We start from the raw sequence: 22,520 nt of genomic DNA, 5'->3' as shown, positions 1-22,520 counted from the left end.
CTAACAATAAACATGCTTTTAGGGAAAACTCTGGGGTATTTCTCCTTGTAAGCTCTGCTTTCCCGGAACATTACTGCATGCTCAAAAGGTTATTTTAATCCTGCATTCGGGCAAGATCATGAAAGGCTGTTTACAGGAGTGAAGGCCTTTAAAAGGAGAGTCCTGTCTCAAGTGAAAAACTAAAATTAAGAAAAGGAGGAGGTTGCGCAGTTTTAGATACTGGTGTATATAAATCTAAATGCCGGGGCTTTAAAGCAGTCCTTAGAATCACCCATGGGCAGAGATGAAGGTGGTGGCAGGTGGCGGCAGCAGCAGAGTTGTAACAAGTTGTTATGGTTTGAGAAAACCCGTAACAATTTATTGTCGTTTAGACAATTATTCTATCACCCGATGACCCCCCCCCACCCGGAAAGGGGAATCGGGGGAAAGCAAGGAAACACAAGGGTTGAAATATAAATAGATTTAATAGGATAAGACTAAGTAATTAACAATAATACTAAAGAACCAGTATTGATCCCAATATTAATATAAAATACACAAGGATTACACTCAGCCAATTCTCTCAGCAGCAAGCCGTGCACTCCCCGCAGCGGACAGCAGATGTTGGACACTGCGAGCGCTGCGGCTTTGGGAGAAAGGGAAGGGCTCAGGGGTCCGGCACCAGGGAAAGGAGTTTCTCTGGACTGCCGCCATCAGGGGAGAGAGAAACTACACAGCAAACTTCCTAATTTGTATAGAATGTGACGTTCATGGTATGAACGAATCCTGTTGGCCAGCCTGGGTCAAATGCCCAGGCCTCGCTCCTCCTCATCCCTGCACCTGGCAAGGCTGGAAAACACCAAGACCTTGAATCCCACATAGTCTAGCTGGCTATAAAGTAAATATTTTCACAAATTCAGACACTAGAGTCTTACAAAAAAGGGGAGTTTCCCCAGCATTAGAAGAGAAATTAGTCCTGTGTTGCTCAACCCAGGACATGAGTCCAGCAGTTGTCACCTTTTGCAGGCACTGAAACTTTCCTCGGCAGCACTCCGAATCTCTCCTGTACGGAAAGCATAGGGCTGACACACCGGCTTCCCTTTTGCTGGCAACTTCGTGGTCTGAACGGCCACCCAGAGCACACCGCAGCCTGCAGGGCACTGGTCTAACCAGGCCTCTCTCAGCTACTGCCATTTGCCGTGAGATGTCACCACCTAAGTCATGCCATTTCTTAGAAACGTGGCCCTGGGATTTTGTCATATGCTCGCACGACCAGTACCTTGGTTTTAACTGTAGGCTTTGGAAGCCCAGAACTACAGCTGGACCTCTGGGAGGCCTCTGGGTCACACTCTTCAACAGCAGACGATGGGTATGAACGGATTATATCGCTTGGTGGAGCCTGAAAAGTGTCACTTGTCAGTCAAGAGAGCTGAGACAATTGTGTTTGCATACCTGACAATCAAACTAGGAGTGAAAGGCTGAATAAAACTGTCAGCTTTTAAAAAATAAAAATATAAAAAGAAACCGCTGTTCACACCAGGTTGAAGCGCTGGTGAGGAGTGCTCCAGCAGGCAGGGTGGCACCGGCGCCGGGAGGACTCCCTGCCCCTGGCTACAGAAATCAAAGTAACACAAGAGGGAAGGTGAACTTCCCCAGTCCCTGGGAAGACAAACCAGAATAGGAATCCACCATCGCTCAAAAAAAAAAAAAAAAAAAAAAAAAAAAAACCAACAAAAAACAACAAACAAAAAACCCCCACCATGCTCGCCAATAACCACCCCGCAACAGTGGCTGTGTAGCACGTCTGGAGCCAGGCTGGGATTTCTGCATCACACTACAGAGTTCACACAGGATGAGAGCTGGATGCTGGAGAGGAGGAACTCTCTTCTCCTTTGGGGACAGAACAGCACCAAGCGCTACAGCCCCAGCCTTTAGGTGTTAGGCAAGCAAAACTCACAGATGGTAAATACAAGAAATAATTTAAACCACACTAGAGTATCTCGGAAATAACATACATGGGAAAAGGAGAAAGAGCATTTCAGGTGAGATCTAACATGCCATTCTTACAGAACTCTATTTTGTTGCTGCGTAACAAGAAAGAAAAAGCCTCCCAGGCTGCTCCTGACTTCCCCCACCTTTTTTTAAAAAAAAAAAAAAAAAAAAAAAAAAATCACTAATAAAAAGACAGGAAAATCCGATAAAATTACTTTGCCTCTCATGTTCTAATACAAGCAACTTTAATATAGAAAATACTGTAATCAGAGTGACCAACTTAATTCCCATATAGAGAAAACAATACCAGTCAGTAACAGCCTACATCTGCAGCATTCAGTGTTACCACCTCTGCATTAAGGAGAGGAGTACCTCAGGAAAAGTAAAAATCGTGAGTTCCGCCCTCCACAAAAAAAATAAATTAGGCAGCTTTGTTAGATGTACTGGCATTTAAACGTTTCTTATTCAACATGCTTCCTCAATTTTTTTTCTTTAGAGAAAAACATAGTGGCATTTTGATTAAGAGACATGAAGTAGTGGATGTGGTAGTTGTTACAAAGCTCTACCCTATATTCTAAAGACAATTTGCTTCTTCAGTTAGTGTTGGTTTTACCATTTCATGTCAGCCAAGATTTGTCATGCTGTACGGATGTCTTTGACTTTGATGACATCTAAATTTAGAGGGTGCGGATAACTACTGTTAGCAATAATAAGTGGTGATGACAAAGGGCAAAAAACACATTTACTCTTCAACAGGAACGTATGAGCTATGGACGCTGATGCTGTAAATAAAATCGATGGCCCCACTTAATCTCCAGATGAACCGCCAGAACAGGAGGCGCTAGACAGAGCACAGCCTGATCTCAAATAATTATTTTGTTAATGATCCTAGGTGAAAAATGCTTTTTTTGTTTTTGCTGATAACTTGCACATTAGCATTGGGAAGACTCAAGAGCTTCCTTGGAAGCATGCTATTTCTAGCTTACTGAAACCAATACTTTTTATGTTTAACTAAGCGTTGAAAATATTTCAAAAAGAATTGCCAAGTGAGCCTGGACCACCTGGACCAGATCTCCTGCTTTGCCATAGCACCGTCTATTCAGGGCTGCCTCAGAAGGTCACTCGTACTTCCACTCCTGCAATATCTCACCATCTTATAAATGGGAGAGAGATATCAGCACGTCAAATTCTGTGCCTTGCCTTGCCCTGGCACTGCCTTTCTATTCCCCAGCGCAAGGTGTGATGTGAGGTTTAAATCTACAGGATGTGAGTGAGTAATGCTACGAAACCACAAATAAAAGACAGTGATTTAGAAGCATTGAGCTCTGAACTTCTAACTAAGAAAACACACAACTGCACTGAATTTCTCAGGGTTGAGGCATTTCAGTGCTGAACAGCAGCAACTCTGGAACTGCTAAAATGCAAACAGTGTATGACTTCAGCCACCGCGAATTGCATTACATTAAAAAGAAAAACCACCTTTCACAATTTCTGCTTTACAGAAGGTCAGAATTAATGAATCCTGTCAAGAATTTTTTAAACTAAAATCTTCAGGCAGTTTCAAGGTATGTCATTACATTATCTCACAATTCATAACTCAAAACTTGGAAATGAAAATAGTGTGTCTTTATTGATAGTCTAACACAAATTATTGTATAAACTCAAGAGTTAGCCAAAAAAAACATATCTTCTACGTGGGAAGATCCTGAACATTGCAAGTATATCTGCAAAAAGAGGATGCTTTCTTATAGTAGATAAGAGATGTTCTGTTACCGGCTCTCACTGTAGTGCCGTATCAATTAAAGTATTGCTTTACACAGACTACGAGGCTCAGCAGAGTCACTGTCTCTACGTTACTGCAAGCGCACAGAGATGGGTACGTTAATGTTAAGCCTTCTCTGGCTTCAGTGGGACTCCTCTGTCTCTTAGGTGAGCTTGTACACAATGTCTGCAGGACTGGAGTTCTACGACTACAAAAGCTGTGACAAGGGGGACGAGAACAGACATACCACAACAGGAATGCCAACAGTTCAATGCATCCATCTTACCGAAGGAAATCAGTCTCTCTACATACTATTGAATGTTAAAAACAAACAAAGATGTTTAAGCACAAAGTATATATTTATACCAAATAAAACAACTGAAAAAGTATTACATAAAGAAAAATAATGTAACAGAATGTACTTAAGTACCTAACTTACAGTCATGCTCATATCTAAAAGTAACATTGGTAACTAATATATATAATTTTTGACAAGGGTGCATTTAAGAGTTCTCTAACATACAACATATTCTAAACGTGGAGAGTATTTTTTCCAAGATACAGAAAACAAATTATTTTACACAGGCACACCTGTTAATTTGTATAAAAAAAAAAAAACATGCTTGTAAGTGAAAAGGTCACTTTAGTACTAATTTACCAGATGCATGAAAGCTACGTAGTGTTAATCATGTTGAAATCGTCTCTTCTCCTTTTGCATTGGTGAGCGCCAACACTGAATGGTACAATATTTGATCCGTGTGGTTTACTGACACTGCAACCTGTTTCCAGGCAGTGGCCCTGCCCGGGTGTTGAACAGCACAGTACTGTACAGCCCTTTCTGTCTGCATGTAGTGTATTTATAACTAAAAGCTATTACAATTATTACAATGATTTCTGTTTCAATATATACATCAGTATAAAATACTACGCAAAACACTTTCGCATTTCAAACAATTTTAACCACTTCATCAAACAATGCATTTGCAGAATTAAAAAAAAAGTAAAATCCAAATTAATGTTGATTGCCAACAGTACAGCATCTCTATGGTATGTTTCCTAATAAATGAGAGAACGGAAATGTATTAAAATCAATTAAAATAAGTATCACAAAACAGAATTAATGTTAGAGCAGTTCAAGGATTCCCAGTTTGTCAGTATCTACCCTAAGCAGTGCTACCCAAATACAGTATAAGCCATTTAGTGTTTCTACAATGAGAAGAAAACATTCAAATATTAAAGCTGTGACAAACACACAAAAGCAAGGAAAGAAAATTTGTTCTGTACTCATCCCTGTTGTAGCAAGGTACAGCATGTCAGGAGTTCGCACTCGGTGCATCGTATGTGCTGTTATACCCGGATACAACTGTGGAAGACAACTGAAACGGAATAAACTCTGAATTTCCTTGCTGTTGTGGTTTAACGTCAGACCATTCAAGTTATAACAGCTTAGTGTCTTTTTTTCCTGAAGGGAAGGAGAGAGAAGAATTCATAATGAAATTGTAAAAATGCTACTAAAATCCCTATCTCGGACACAATATACTGCTTTAGGAGCTACTGTGTCATTGCACAATATAAGTGGCCTATTAATCGCTGAATTATTGGTGTAGCAGAATATATTTATCATTATGGATGTGTTTTGAAAAATCGGTATTTTAAAACCTGTCTGTATTCCATAACAAGCCACAAACAAATTTTGTGTATTTCAAACATTAATATCCTTACGTAAAGTAGTAAATATACATTTATAGTGGCAAATTTCAAATCTCTGCCTCTGCTGCTTCAGTTTTTAAAATGAGACTTGGTTCAGAATTTTCATTCATTACATTATCCTAAACCAGAACTATTTCTGAAGCATAAAAGAATCCAGATGGTAATAACAACATGGGGGTTTTTGTTTTGTTTTGTTTTGCTGATTCATTCCTAAGTTGAAAAATAATCAATGTCTTTTAAAAAACCGACAAAACAAAAAAAACCCCAAAAATCTCTCCCAGGAGAAGTCCCTGCTAGCTGAGATTTTTTTCAAAATGGTTTCACACTTACAGTATCTTTATAGTCATGTTATACACCCTAGAAAATAAAGGCTCATGTTGAGAATGGTGACAGGCCCTTAATTATAGAGGTGTTAATGGGTGACACTATTTTTCATCATAAAAAAACCCAAAAGCCCCAGAAAACTTCATAGCTTATACTGAAAGTTTGATTCATGCTCATTTTGTTCATTTAAAAAATACTCTTTGGAAACTGTGTCAACTCCTGGAGACAACTTAGTGATACGTCTTTTCCTGTTAAAATAAAGATAATTCATACTCACCTCTACCCCATGCTAAGCTCTACTACTAATATACACTTCATTACCTGCTCATGTCACCATCTAACACATATCTTTACATTCTTCTACATATAGTGTCCAGGGCTTATTTTTCACCAAACAGAATTGGATAACTATTACACTTACGAGTTTTTCTTCAGGATATTATTTTTTTGGTGTTCTAGCCTTTTCATTGCAACTTAGGAGTGATACTAATAGTTCAGACTTTTTCCGTACTAACTCAAGAGAAACTTTTCATAGTTTTTTTTCCCCATGAAGGATTTTAAAATCTAAACTCGCTTAGATATCAAAACTGAAAAAAACAGAAGAGAGATTAGATGCATCTGTCATTTTAAAATGGCTTCTGCTACTTTAAAATGCATTTTTAAAATTGTACATAGGACACTTAGGATTCTACCTTTTACATTGCTGCAATCAGCTTCTAATTGAAAATCTTGCAAATAACCATGAAAAATAAGCCACTGGTCATGAATTCTAATGATTACATTCAAAACTAGCCTTTAAAAAAAATAAAAAAGTTACAGGCAAAACATACTGGTTTATGTACTCACTAGCTTATCAGGCTACAATAGGCATGTTTTAAGTATAAAAAAAGCAGACAATTCAGATTTAAATAAGACTATGTGAAATCAGAAAAAACCCTTAGATTTCACTATTTTTAAAAAAAAAAAAAAAGAACACCTATAATTACTTCCCATCCTACAGCTACAGTTAAACCAACTAACAAAAATAATCAAAGTATTTTTGACAAAAAAAAGTTAGGCTAGAATATGTGGCAACAATCAAAGTTCATATATGTTTCTATGTAAAATGACTCATGATTTACTAATAACATAAAATATGAACAAGAGCACTTTGTGACTAATGAAAGAGCTACTAGTAGAAACACTTAATGCCAAACAGTCTTCAGCCCTCCTTTAAGTCATATCTCCAAATCAGTATTGACTTCTTTTGACCAGATACATCATTTTTGGCTTGTCACCCCAGTATGTCATGTTTTACCACTTGCCACAGGCAGCAGGAGACAACTAGCCGAGCAAACTACAAGCAGTGACATGCAGAAATTAACTCCCAAATCTGAGTACTTAGATAAAATGATATGCAAGCGCACACTAGGACAAAAGGAATGGCATTCGTCATCCAAATAGGCTCATCATCCCTCCCCACCCCCCTTGAACAGTAGTTGCAACAGCAATAGAAAAAGATCAAGAAGATGTCTGTTCTTCAGAGTCAACTGTGGAAAAAAGTCAGCAATATATAACAGCAGCGATGGACAAGGAAGAGCAAAACGAAAGAATCTTGTTGAATATTTGTTCATTTACTTTTTCTGAACACAAGCCAAAGCGTGCCACACTGGCTTGTTCTGAACTTCAGATACAGATGTCCTATTCTCCTTAGATCCTTCACAGATTTAGAATTCAGTCTCCCTGAGGCCCCTATAACCAAGTAAGAAAACTCTCTTTATCTAGCTTGGTGGCTGCCAAGACAGATTCCATGTCATTAAGGATGTCAGAGCTCAAAGCCTCTTGCAGACTTGGCATCAGTTCTTCTCCTTCTATATTCATCCCATCTCCTTCCAGTGTCCCAAGGTCCACATTTGTCCCTGGAATGGCTTCAAGGTAGTCTGGGAAACGGTTCTGATGGGACGGTATGTTACTTTGGCTGATACTGTCACCTAGTTATAACACAGAGAAGGATGGATATTAAACATACAGGAAGTACCAAACCCACAGTTTATCAGGACAACTGGTTAAAGGTCAATCCTGTATCTCTTGCATCATACAAGCAATATGATTCACAGAAATGCATCACAAAACCCAAAGATGACTTGCCTCCATGCAGGTGTACAAAGAACATGCCTTTGTTTCAACCTTTTCACCTACTGACCCAATGACTTTGATGTCATTTAGTGTATTTTCATTTTTACGCTTAAAGGAAAGACACAATACTAAGTCAAATATTGGTTTGGAGCGGTATTAGCAACACTGGATGAGGTACTGTTCTCAGCATTAACAAACAATATTACTTAAAAAAGCAAACGGACACTCAAATTCCATATAACAGCAGCGATACTATTTATCGGCAATCCCCCATCGTCCCAGTAGAGCTGATTACAATCATGTTTTCACAAATCTAACTGCGATACTTCTATCACAGAAATAGGAGAAAGTAGAAAAGCAATGTGAAAAGTATCACAGCTTCTCAGAGTAGGTTGTTTTCATTGTAAGTGGACACGAGCATATACAGAAAACATGCGTTAAGGATGTACAGAGAAACAGACCTGTATCCATCTCATCAACACTGTTCAGGAAGTCATCGGGGGTTCTGGGTACACTATAACTGCTCATGCTGAGTCCACTGTCCGTGCTTTCATCTCTGGAGTGATACGTGCCACTGTAACAGAAGAAAGGGAGCAGAAAAAATGAGGGCAGGGTACTGAAGAAATTAAAAGAAATGCTTGGTTTTGGCCTGATTCAAGGGCTTTGAGAAGATTGCTGTCGTGAGAAATGCTCTATTCTAATAAAAAACTGAAGCTTTTGTCTGTGTGAGACACCTGGGGTTTATTTTATGCAGACCTTTTCCAACTAACATTGTATTATTTAGATTCAATTTAACTTGATGAGAGCACACTTATGCAGCTTAAAAAAACTGCCTACCTGCGTTCTGCATGGTTTTAAACTTTTCACGCCCACCCACAGCTGAAAACCACTGGAAGCATATCGCAGAGAGTCCCTAATGACTATAATAATGGCGTACCCTTTCACGCTTCTCCAAGGATAATAAAAATATTTCTAACTATTAATGTCCCATGTTTAATCAACCACTGAGGCATATTTTTAGGTCACTGCTGTTATAAATAGGAGCTATAGTTGGAACTCCTTTAGCGGTTCTTCAATTGCTTCCCACTGCTGCATTACTACGAGCTCAGTCACACGTGCCACGGCACGAGAGCGCCCTAACATAAATCAAATCCTGGTACAGAAGCTGTCCTGTAAACAAACCCTGTTCAGAACAATCTTGTTGACAGAACAGTTAACAAAACAGTGAGGGCACAGGGCCTTACATGTATTCCCTTTCGCACTGCCATCTTACTGCCAGCGGAGCCAGCAAGACAAAGAAAGCTGCAGTGGGAAATTTGGGATGGGGCGGAGGGCAAGTAGGCCAGTGTACTGAGTTTACACAGCAAGGTTTTGGTAGCAGGGGGGCTGCAGGGATGGCCCCTGTGAGAAGACACCAGGAGCTGAGCCCATGTCAGACACAGCTGGTTCCAGCTGGCTCCAAAATGGTCCTGCTGCTGCCCAAAGCTGAGCCCATGGGTGACAGTGGTGACATCTCTGTGACAACATATTTAAGAAAGGGTAGAAAGCCACTGTGCAGCAGCTGGGAGAGACGAGTGAGAAAATGTGAGAGGAACAGCCCTGCAGACACCAAGGTCAGTGAAAGAGGAGGAGGAGGTGCTCCAGGTACCAAAGCAGAGATTCCCCTGCAGCCCATGGAGAAGATCATGGTGACAGAGGTTGTCTCCCTGCAGCCCACAGAGGACCACGGTGGAGCAGAGATCCACCCTACAGCCTGTGGAGGACCCCACACTGCAGCAGGTGGATATATAGAATCATATAATCATAGGGTTGGAAGGGACCTCTGGAGATCATCTAGTCCAGCCCCCCTGCCAGAGCAGGGTCACCCAGAGCAGGTTGCACAGGAATGCGTCCAGGCGGGTTTTGAATGTCCCCGGAGTTGGAGACTCCACCACCTCTCTCGGCAGCCTGTTCCAGTGCTCTGCCACCCTCAAAGTAAAGAAGTTCCTCCTCATGTTTAGGTGGAACTTCCTATGCTCAAGTTATGCCCATTACCTCTTGTCCTGTCCCCGGGCACCACTGAAAAGATCCTGGCCCCATCCTCCTGACACCCACTCTTTCAGTCTTCCAGACTGAACAGACCCAAATCCCTCAGCCTTTCTTCGTAAGAGAGGTGTTCGAGTCCCCTAATCATCTTGGTAGCTCTCTGCTGCACCCTCTCCAGCAGTTCCCTGTCCTTCTTGAACCGGGGAGCCCAGAACTGGACACGGTACTCCAGGTGCGGCCTCACCAAGGCAGAGTAGAGGGGGAGGATGACCTCCCTCCACCTGCTGGCCACACTCTTCTTGATGCACCCCAGGATGCCATTGGCCTTTTTGGCCACGAGGGCACATTGCTGACTCATGGTCATCCTGTTGTCCACCAGGACTCCCAGGTCTCTTTCAGCTGAGCTGCTCTCCAGCAGGTCAGCCCCCAACCTGGACTGGTGCATGGGGTTATTCCTCCCCAGGTGCAGCACCCTACACTTGCCCTTATTGAATTTCATAAGGTTCCTCTTTGCCCAGATCTCCAGCCTGTCCAGGTCTCTCTGTATGGTGGCACAGCCTTCTGGTGTGTCAGCCACCCCCCCCCCGCCAGCTTTGTGTCATCAGCAAACGTGCTGAGGGTGCACTCTATCCCCTCATCCAGGTCATTGATGAATATATTGAAGAGGACTGGACCCAGTAGTGACCCCTGGGGAACACCACTCATCACTGCCCTCCAACTAGACTCTGTGCCCCTAATCACGACCCTCTGAGCTCTGTCTTTCAACCAGTTATCTATCCACCTTACTGTCCATTCATCAGGCCCACTCTTCCTAAGCTTCCCTATGAGGATGCTGTGGGAGACCATGTCAAATGCCTTCCTGAAGGAAGCTGCAGCCCATGGAGAGCCCATGCCGGAGCAGGTTCCTGGCGAGAATTAAGACCCATGGAGAGAAGCCCAAGCAGGAGCAGGTTTGCTGGCAGGAGCTGTGGCCCGCATAAGCAGCTGTAGAAATATACCCTCCCCCTGCATCTCCTAATATCCAAGCTTCACAACATATTTTCAAAAAAATCTGTATTTTTTCAGGTTGTGGTAGCATTCACTGAGAATCCTTACTGATTTTCCAGCTTGAATAATAAATGAAGATCAACTTGACATACTGTTCAAATTAGCATTTGAAAACATATTGATCCTTCTCATAATGTGCTCATGAAATATATAGTGTATGCCTTTTTGTCAAGTATGAAGAACCAAACAGAGGATGGTTGAACAGCTACTGAACGCTGTATCAAAGTAGAATGCCATCAGCCATGAATAAATATACATATAGATATATATAAATATAAAAGATTTCATGAAGACATCTTTGCCATACAAGAAGGAAACCTAACATTTCTTTATAGTGAAGTCATAATTTTATTTTTTTTTAGATTGATTTAAAAATAGTATCCTCACACATTTGATAACAATCGTAATAATTAAGCTATTTAAAACTTCTGTGAAAAAAAATGCTGCTTTACTTTGTGGCACAAAATACTAAAAACAGAACCGAGACTATGCTGCACTAAATCACTCTAGTTGAGAAGGCTTTTTGGCTGCTGCTCTCACACTTGGAATGTCCAGCCTTTCTCCTGAAATCACTCTTTAATACACATTTCCTCTTTCTTCAACAAGGATTTCTTCATTTAGTCGTCACATCACCCAAAATTACCGCACGCAACTAAACTGCATTACCCAAAATAGAGTGGATGCTTCTTCAAGTAATATGTGTTAAAATATGTGTATACAAAAGAAGAAATCCCAAATTAGGAGAACAGAGAATTACTGTCACTACCAATATAAATCTAATAGACAAAAATATATGAACAGAGTGGGAAAACAAAAGGTGAAATAGTCTGCCTCGCTGGATGTCCCATTCAAAAAACCAAAATCTACCACAATGACAGTAGGTACCGGAGACAGCAGGCAGAAGACTGACTACAAAAATGAAAACACTACTGTGCATTTTCTCAAATTGCTCCAATATAGCAATTATTTTCTAAGATTTTTTGGATGTTCTGATTATGTAGGCAGTGGAAATTATTTAACTACCTCAACTATGGATATCCAACTTTGGTACCTAAAGTTAGGGGTATTTTCTCACCAGGAACTTATTTGTACCCCACAAAGATAGAAAGAAGCATTTCTGTGAGTCTGAACTTTAACACAAGGCACATCAAGGAGATCGTTAGGTCAAAACTATTGGACTGTTGTATCTAATTCAGAGACAGAAATGCATATCCACAAATGTCCTTTTTTAAAATCCCTTTCCCTTACCTATATGACAGAATTAAGTGCTGTGATGTACATAAAATTACCTAGAAGGAGACAATGCTCAAAACAAAATGCAAATTAAGATATTCTGAACTTGAGTCAGGTACAGATCTTCAGTATTCCGTATCAAGTAAGGGCTACCAAAAAAAGCCCACTTGAACCTATTTGCAACTAGGGAAGTAGTATCTTTATGCACTTTACAGTAAATAGTCCTTGCTAACTATCAACCTGCCAAAAAAATTACAAACAACATGAATTGGCGCTTTCTAGCTTTTTTCCTGTTTCTAATTAAAGGTAAAGATCCATCATTTTATATGTTATGTGTGCCATTTGAAATCTGAAGATGTGTTCCTTTTGGGTCAGAAAAAAGGTTTTGAAGATGTGAGGATTCTATGTCATTTAAGAACAAATGTCAAAATATACCTGGCCTCAACGTATGATGGCAACAGCCTTCCAGAAATTCAAGCTAGTATGTTACCACACCACATCAAGGCCATCATTTATCTACAGAGCCTTCTCATAGGAAAGCAGGTCAGTTTTAAGATTTTTTTGGTCCTTTTTATTCCTTAGGACGGGGCCAGCACAGTTAAGGCTCACACCAGATCCCAGGATGAATTCCATGGAGGAGAATCCCTCCCTCTAACAAAAAAAAAAAAAAAAAAAAAAAAAAAAAAAAAACCACACCACCGAAAACCAACCAAAACATGAAGTTTTCCAATCAGATTTGTCTGTGTAGGAGAAAAGCCTTCCTGAAGGGCTTACTCAAAACGTGGAAATACCACTTACTTCCTTAGGGAGTTTAATAACAACACACAACTATTCTTCTCCATGTGCAAGACTTTTTTTTTTTAAACTTGTTTTTCTCCAATATATAACAAAGCACTGTGTACCTCGAGACAGAAACTCTTCTCCTGCGCTCACAGTAGCACAGACAACGCTACCACAGATAATACTTCATGCAGTAGGAAAAGAAGCCTAAGAGCAACGGATGTTATTTACGTAACCTAAACTATATGAACGACAATGGATTTCACTGGCAAGATGGAGGGTATGTTCTTGCACCAGCTTCACTGAACTTTACTAATTTTGAGAATTAGATTGAGGATAGAGCATATGAAATGATGGAAGAGTCTCCTGGAAAAGGCAGAAAATGAAACAAACTTAAGCTAATTAGCTGCTGATAGAAAGTCAATAACTGGAAAAGTTACATACAATGACAGTACATCTTTAGGGATGAAGAACCTAAGCGTGAGACATCAGCAACATTAAGTTATTTAAAAGAATATGGGAAGGGATTTACAACTGCAGCAAAGGTTTAAAAAAAGATTATAACTGTTTTCAGTATCTAAAATTACGTCAGGTATTTAAGCTTGACCTACTCCAAAATCATGCCAATGCTATCGTGATGTGGACTTTTTACCTTACAAGCAGGTTTGAAACTGTATTGATGGCAAAAACCATGAAGTTAAGACTTATGTTGAAAGAATCAAGATGAATTTAATGGGGTTTCCCATGAGTATAATAACGTACCATTAAACAGAAGGATGAGCATATTCTTATACTTCATGAGTATTTACAGTAAGCATCCCAAAGTTAGGCTAACATTTCAAAGTAATGCAGAAAAGCAGTAATTAACTCTGACAGAATACATAATTTTTCTCTTTTATGGTATGGGATACTGAGTCAGTATCAGTTTAGAATGCTGGCAAAATATAGTCCAATGAAGGTCTAAAAATTAACTACTCCAACTTAAGATCAACTACTTGATACCGCTGAAACGTTAGTAGATTTGTACTCTATCAATTAAAAGTTTATGTGGCTTGGAGATTTGACTATTTTACCATTTTCATCTTTTCTTTCCAGCATGCTAAGCAAAAAATACAGATACAAGTTATCTCATGTTGCAACAGTTTCTCCAAAGTTGTTAGTACGAAGCATCCGCAAGTTTTAATTAGAACAGTATTTCCAACAAAAAACACACTCCAACTCAGCAGGATTAAGGAAAAAGTTACACGAAAAAGACTTGCCTATACTGTGAAATTCTAAATCTTGAGTTAAAAGACCCACTTCAAAATAATACATCATTTAAAATGAACCATGCCACTATTTGCAGACCTAACATTAACAGAGTAAAAATACTGCTAAATTAAATACCTGAAGTGGAGGGAAGGGGTGAATGGAGAAACCTTAAAATGAACCTCAAGGTGTAGTCCTAAATGTGCCTCACGGTTCATTTGATCTCACAGCAAGCTATTCACAAATTCTTCTGAGTCAGTAATTTGAAATGACTGTTAGTCAACAGATTATGCAGAGGCAAACATGTTATGACTTTGAATAAGAAACCTTCCTACAAGTCTGAACAGACTACTTCCTCCCACAGGAGACAGCTTTTAATCCTCAACTTTTACTAGACTTGCCATTTAAGGAAAGATTCATTTACAGCTGTGGCTTTTGGCACAGACAGATGTTCAAAATAAACTATTACATGTACTAAACAGAATTTTAAATCAATTTTTTTCCCTCTAGCAGCTATTCCTACAAACCTGTTAAGAAAGGGATCAGAACTATTTGTAGTCATTGTTCTCAGTTCCTGAGACATTCCAGGAGATGACACGGGATTTTGAGATCCACCGTCTTGTTCCATTGTTGGAAGCTGGCTACGGAGAGCCAATTCCTAGAACAGGGGGAAGGGGAGAAAGAAAGATCACGTTAGGCATTTGAATGCACTTTTCAGATACATAAACACATGACATTATAGGCAATTGATGCTTTTAATGTTTTGAGTTACAAGATTTAAATGAAATTAAGTTTCTGAAGACAAATCAAGAATTTTTACTGTCTACAGTGATAATGAAAGTTCCACCAGTCAAGCCCAGTATTACAGACTTCACTGTAAATATATTTATGGATATAAATATCTGTATGTTTACATAAATCTTTTCTAGCTCATTTCAATATGCTTTTGCTAAGTCTATTCTTAAGATGAAAAATAAGAATTATTAACACTATCTGATCCCTAAGATACATCTGTCTAGCTCTGCTGACTAGCACTTTCCCTCCCATTTCTTCGAAGTTCCAATTTAGTCCCTGGTTTCCTTTTACCTCGCTTGTTTCATTCAGCAAAAGTTTGAAGTCTTTACAAGTTCCCATTCACTCCTGTTTGAGGCACGCATTTAGCAATTTCTCATTGATCGTATCAGTGATTGTCCCACATGTAAATCTTAAAGCTCTTCAAATGCCTAGCAATTGCTTCATAAAACTAAGGCACTGCACTTCTGAAGTTACAAACCAAGATTAGATATATATTTTTTACATATCTGACCGTGCGCCAACTTGAACCAATCCATCCATAAAGGTTGTCATTGCTATTTAATGAAAATAAATTTTAACATAAAATACACAAGATTTAAGGTGGGTGGAGATAAGCTGCACTTTACATAACTTCCCAGTGCCCCTTCTCTCCCTTTAAACAGGTAATCCATGAGTTACACATGTGAAAAATACAATAATTTTCTTCAAGCAACTCTCCTAAAACATCATCAATGGTTCACTGAGTCTGTGCTTTGTTAATGTAGACACTCGTAAAGAAATGTATTGACCATCTTGTTACCATTATTAACAGTATGTGATTTCCAGACTGTGCCTGGGAAAGTAATCTCAGGCAAAACCAATCTTGTCAGTCTTGACAATACTCAACATTTCTCACTTGTAATAGGAGAGGTCTTAATCCATTCTCAATTATGAGCCTAAGGACTACTGTAGACTTTTAATATGTAATCTTTCTCCAATTTTTCCTCAAAGTGATCTCTTAAAAAAAGTCTAGGTCTTAAGTCTAAAAGTCTTATTTTTCAGCAGATTGTGCCAAATATTGAATGCTTCCCTACCACCTGTTTTTTTTTTTTTTTTTTCCCCCTTTTCTAATGTGCGTATGCTTCACTCCCATTCCTGTGGATTATCATTCTACATATTCCTTTAATACCAAGTTTCATGTCTTGTATTAGAAGTTTTTCTCACTCCAGTTGATTAGACCTTGGCAGAAGGTGTACAAACATACCATTGGTTTCTGCGTCCGTCACACCCAATTGCCTACTCCAAGTAAATCCAGTCCTCTGCTCACCACCGCTTACTTGGCCACTGTTCTTAATAAATAGTAATAATACTCCTTCTCCTCATTTTCAGATCACAGGATGTTAGGTACCTTTTAATCATTTCTATAGGCTTATCTGTATGATTTTCATTTGCTTATGTAATAAAACCAAGTGCAAAGACTATATAATGAAGTCTTACTTCACAGCTAAATTTACAAACTTCTGCTACATCAGCCTTGATGGAAGAAGGCTGATACACAGGTGGACTCAATCCATAAAAAAAAAAAAAAAAAAAAAAAAAAGGTTTCCTTTCCTGGAATGCTTCCCAAATGGTGATGTGAAGAAGGTAGAAGGTCTTAGAGCAGCCACCCCAGAGATGGCTCAAGAGCTGCTCCCTCACAACACAATCTTTATGCCCTTCTCTATGCCCTTCTTCTGGAGACTAGAATTCTTCCACATGTCACCTGAGCCTTCCCTTCTCTGAGAAGCTGACTTCGTGTGATGTAGCTACTTTTAACTAATTCTATCTTGCTATTTGTCCAATTAAAAAAGAGGAAGGGAAAATAATTATTAAAAAAAAAAATCAATTGATTTTGCACCGCTGCCTCTAGAATCTTTCCATTCTTGGGTTCGTAGCTGGAATACAGCGCACCTTCCTTCTGCGCTCTCATAGCGGAGCTCTGCTCTTACGTAGCTACAACCACCTGGCTATGGCAAGAACGCTCTGTCCTTCTCCCCTTCCCTCTTGCTTTGATCTGTGCATTGCATTTTCATTTCCTTGGGCTGCAGTCCCTGCCTGGGATGAAGAGGAGGGGCCAGAAGCGCCAGTGCCTGGGGAAGAAGCTTAATCACACACCAGTGTCCCAAAGAATGATGACAAAGCAAAACCAACACGGAGTCATTTCCGTATATAAAGCACTAAAGTGACATTATATCTCATTGCATGGTAGGCTTGTCTTTCCAATCAGCACTGCCTTCTGATGCAATAGTTTAAAAAACGAAACAAAAAAAACCCCAACCAAACAATACCCTCCTCCCCCCCCCAAAAACCCCAAACCCGAGAGAGAGAGAAGAGAAATCCATACAAGTCCTGTTCTCAAGGGCTACTGACACCAGAAAAGAAAACACTCACACATTTCTCCTTCAGTACCTTAAGAAAAAAGTCATTACAAAGGAATAAGCAATTTGGAAAAAGCAGGAAAGTTACCTTTGTGTTTTCTAAATCCTTAGAGGGTAGGAGAGATTGAAGCTTCCTCAATATATGAACTTAAATAGTATGGTAAAAATTACCTTAACTCAGATACTATTCAGCTAAAAAAGAAAAATTACATTTCACTGAAGGCCCAACTAAAAAGAGATGTAATAAACCACAGGAGAGAACTGTATTTTGCCTATTCTTTGGCACGTACGACATATTGAAATAAGTCTTTTAAGTATTAGTACTACTTTTATCCTTGTTTCAACAACACTGCTAAAAAGTGCAAACCTACAACTCTTTTTAACTATTTATAAGTAGCATTACTGCTAATTATTCAGGAGGCAGAAGTACAGCACTTCACCCTAGAAAGAATGTTATTCCATTACGCATTCAAGTAATAAATTTATGTCAATCTGGGAGTCAGAGAGAAAGGAATTACCAAAAAAAGACGAGCTGCTCAGAAACAAATACAGAGTGATTTTTTATCATTCCATAAGATAACCCATGTTTTTTTACAAGCCCTACAGAGTGTATTAAGACTAGTTTTAATTAAAGGTGCACGTAATGGAAGCTAAAGCTGTGTCGCTTGAAGAACAGTCTTCTTCCTTATAAAACTGGCTTTCAATAAAAAAAGTTACGTGTTTCCTATACCTAAAAAAAACGCGTGGGAGTGTACAAGCCTCTCCCAGCTCCAAACAGAGCAATGTGAACTCTAGGCTTTTAGTTCATCCTTTAAAATATATCCTTTATTAGAAGCACTTAAAGTCTGGAGGCAAAAATAAAACCATGACAAAATCCTGGCTTAGACTTCTATAACTTGATCTCATCTTATTTTTGTAAGTATGTCAAACTTTTTTGAAGTACCTCTGGGAAAATAAAAGCTTAGCATTCCTGTTGTTAACACAAAAGCTGAATTTTGGTTATTACATAAAGACCAAAATGATCTGTCATCTCCTTAAGCAAAGTAATTTTAAAAGCAAGGTCAGCATTGTATGCTTTATCTGGCTGACCTTATCCATTTTTTGTTCATAATTGCACACAGATTAAGTTTTACATGAAGTTTGTGGTCATTCACACCATGTCCAAATTAACTTTATAAAATTACTCTTTTCTGAGCATTTTTATTTTTATCTTCATTGTGCTTTTGAGGAAAAAGCGTAAAAAAAAAAGAAAGTAAAAAGAAAGGTAAACAGAAAGGTAAAAGACTCCCTCATGCAACTCACATATCATGTTCTTATTGTATTAAACATATGATATGCTACTCGACTTGAATTGATATATCGTTATAACTGGGGATTTTTGGTAAATTTCCTTTAAAAGGGCCAATTGTAACACTTCTGCCCTCAAACACTGCTCAACTATCAAACAATCCACAGGCTCCACTGGGATGGGAGAGAACTGTTTGGGGAAAGGGAGGACCACGAGACTTATGGGCAGACTTGCAGCACCAGTTATCCTTCAGACTAAGTATTTACGTTCTTGTTTGAGGGCCACAAAGTTAGGACACATGTACAAAAGAAACAGAAAACACATGGACAGATGAAGACAAATTCTGCAATGAGGAGTTACGCAATTAGTGAAGAGTAAGGGGGAAACATAAATCATTCAGTGTTGCAATCATGAAAACCAGAAAAAATTAATTTAAGAGGTGATACTGATAGGGAGATAATTAATTGTATTGTATACACTTGGCAAAGAACTCAATGCTACGCAGAGCACTGTAAGCACAGGTAAGGCCACATAAATTGGAACAGATATTAGTAAATAAAAGCCTGGCTTCTCGTCTGGCTTCGCAGTCCTTTGCTGTGCCACTGCTTCATATTCCTCTTGGTATCTGCCTGCCTCGTGGCTCCAGCACTGCCCCTGCCCAGCCAGGATGTCCCGGAGCACTCGCGAGGCAGGCACCTGCCAGCATGAAGGACACACAGAGCTCTACCCGTTTTTGTTTGCTTCTAGCAAAAGCTGTTATTCACGGCCATCTTGTACCCAGGTCAACATGGCTTATATCTTCTTCTGACCGACTGCTCAGCAGCACTTCTGAGATTAAGTTTTGCAACTGCAAGCAGCACCAGCAACGCCAGGAAACCCACTGCAGGGGGCTACAACTCCCATACAGACACAAGTGTGTCCTGAAGCAATTAGGGGCATAAAAAAACCCCAAACAGACAAAGGCAACGAATGCAGATCTGATTTACTCTATAGGCTTTTAGACAGGGTATTTATCCATAAAGATCTACGTTCACAAGCTAGCAGTAAAATTATTTCGTTAATCTGTAAAGCTTAGGTTCTGCAAGTGGAATCGGAGATTCTGAATTTTTAAGTTACTCATATAATACAAGTATCTTTCCCACTGTGTAACTTCTAGCTACCAATGCTCAGCATTTCCCACTTAAACTAACAGCGAGTGTGAAATTCAAATTCTACAGCTCTTGCCACACAAACGAATAAACGAAAGTTTCACTTAGATATATGGTTTTCAATAAGGAATGAAGCTATACTATTTCCGACGCCAAAGAACATTTAAAATGCTTAGTTCCCAAGACAGCTGAACAACAGCTACGTTGCCTTTGCAGTAAAACTAGCTGAATTCCACATTTGGTATATTTTGATGGCAGCCAACATACCCTCCCCCCCCAAATCCAGCCACACAGGACTCCCTTGCAATAATGCTTGCCTATTTACAGCCAGTCATGCTTGCATTTTCTAGGCAGTCTTTAAAGTAGTACCTTAGTGTACTGCTCGCTCATCACAAATAGCAAAGACTTAAGTAATAATTAGGTCAAGGAACATCTCATAATTTCTACAGGATATCCAACTCCAAGCTGAAGTTCTCGATGCTGTGGCAAAACTTTGTTTTATTTAATAGTGTTTAGAAGAAGCAGAGTTTGTTAATGAGGGCGCAGGAAGATGTGTGTCTTGATCTCTTAATCCCTGTGGGTCTACACCTGTAGCCACACCAATGCGCTGGCTACTAGATTATGAAAAAACAATGTTAGACACATCCTGTTCTGCTGCCTTATTAAGACAACCTCTGGCAGACAGCTGAGTTTAATGGCTGCAGTTCAGTTTGCCAGAGCATGACAGACCTCTCCGTCAGAACTCATTTTATTAAGAAGTGAGTATTTTGCTTAAAAAAAATAACATACAACCCCCCGGCTGCAGCCTTCAGCCCCAGTTTAGGATGGCTCTAGACAGCTGTTGAAGTCTTCTCCTGAATTAATTTCTAAAGTCACGGCACTGCACGGGTGCGCTGCCTTACCTGTAAGCCTCGTGGTACACTGTAGCAAAGCTCTGTGTAAATGACAGGTACTTGACAGATTACCTGAACTAACCTTTAGCTACCTAAAATACAAGTGCTTTCCTAGAAACAGATGCCTATATTAGGGGCAATATGCTAAGATTTGTTATTACATGCTAAATTTACTGCCGCAGACTAAAGAAGTCAGTTCCTTAATTTTGGAAGATAGCCCAGTGAATAACAACAGTTTGTTACCTTATGAAGTAAAATATTCCTGCTAACAATAACATATCAATAGTTCAATGAAAACTGAGATAAACATACACAAAATTTATTTCTGCCTACTTGGAACCTTTAAGTTACTTATGGTATCATACGTGCTGCTCAGCTCCCTTGTCTGCACGGCAGTTCTCCAGTAATATTTTGTTACTTTGCAAAGTGAGCAATCAGTAACAATTTCTGTTCACTGTGCAAAAACACATCTAACAGAAAACTTAAGCCACAAGGGACAAAGCAAGCCCTAGTATTAGTGAAAAGAGCTATCAAGTGAGTAAAACACAAAAACAGGAGGGATACAACATTTACTTTCACTACAATGAGAAGTTTCAGGTATTATTTGTGACTATTGATTAAAAAAGTTCATCCAGAAGCAAAAATTTTAAATGCGAAAAAAACCCCAACTTTGCTGGAAAGACTCTTCACTGAGTGTTAGCTAGCTAACTTGTCACATAATGGATTCAAAACTTTTCACATGATGGATCTCTTCAGAATAAGACACATCACAGACCATTTTCCCTACCAAATATCGAGCAGTAAGGCAAATTAAAACCAAGGGACACAATACAGCTATGAATTTTCCACAAGTGACTTGTTATTTTCTTCCTGCATCTTGTAAACGAAATTTTCAAAGATGTTTCTCTTTATCAGTGGTCATACCTTCACTGGTCAAAAAAAGCCATGTTCAAAGACCAAATGTCTGGCTTCAGTACCGTATCTCTGTTAAAAGAGCCCAACAACAACAAAAAAACCCAGCCAAAACCCAACACTCAGCCCCCCAAACCCAAACACCTTTGATGGAACCAAGACAAGTCATTTATCTTGTTGATCTGGGTTAGCTTCAGATAACACACAGAAGGATGGGCAACGAGATTCAAGGGACAACACTGTTTGGGATTCACTAAGAAACTAAAATAACTATTGCCCACCATTTCCACTGAGATTTGAACACAAGTATATCCTGTTATTTAAAAGACATATTACAGGGAAGGGGGAAAAAAAAACCCCGAACAAACAAACTCTAAGTCCTCAGTAAAACTTCCAGCTTCACTAACATCATGGAACTCCAAGAGTACAGAGTTCAAGACTGTATTTGTTTTTAATGTCTTCCTTACTTTCTAAAAAATGTCACAAATCTGACAGTAACATAGCTTTGTACTGGTGTACGTACAAAGTGACTGAAAAAAATCTTTTATTGAAATACAATAAAATTGTCCTAGGAAATTAACATTTTCCTGGAAATCTCATTGACTAAGCTGATGAAAGGCATCAAACACCAGCTAAAACGAACTCTTAAGGAATCATGGGAAACAAAAGTTGATAAGAAATAAGTCCAGGGCAACAGGACAGAGAACATGAGAGGCACATGATAAAATAAGAAGGACAAAAGAATGGAGACAATGAACAGAGAGCACAGAAAGAATCACTTTATCATGAAAACAGCTGTGTAGCATGCTAATCTTACTAGCAAATACTCTAATAACTAGTGGCTGAAAAGTAAGAAATCTTCAGTCTTAACAC

At 39.3% G+C, this 22,520-nt stretch overlaps 1 protein-coding gene across 8 annotated transcripts in view; it reads right to left on the bottom strand.

Moving 5' to 3' along the window:
• Positions 1 to 2,250: 2,250 nt before the first annotated feature.
• YAP1 (Yes1 associated transcriptional regulator) overlaps positions 2,251 to 22,520 on the bottom strand; it is a 94,958-nt gene continuing 74,688 nt past the window's right edge. For all 8 annotated transcript variants that reach the window (XM_063329878.1, XM_063329887.1, XM_063329917.1 and 5 more), the window contains 3 exons: positions 14,743 to 14,873; positions 8,344 to 8,456; positions 2,251 to 7,737 (listed from right to left, as the gene is read on the bottom strand). In XM_063329878.1, the coding sequence (XP_063185948.1) occupies positions 7,499 to 7,737; positions 8,344 to 8,456; positions 14,743 to 14,873 (483 nt within the window). In that variant the 3' untranslated portion in view covers positions 2,251 to 7,498. The remainder of the gene's footprint in view (positions 7,738 to 8,343; positions 8,457 to 14,742; positions 14,874 to 22,520) is intronic.

This window comes from Chroicocephalus ridibundus, chromosome 1 (assembly GCF_963924245.1).
Source record: "Chroicocephalus ridibundus chromosome 1, bChrRid1.1, whole genome shotgun sequence".
Classification (NCBI taxonomy): Eukaryota; Metazoa; Chordata; class Aves; order Charadriiformes; family Laridae; genus Chroicocephalus; species Chroicocephalus ridibundus.
This window is presented reverse-complemented; position numbering and strand designations above follow the sequence as displayed.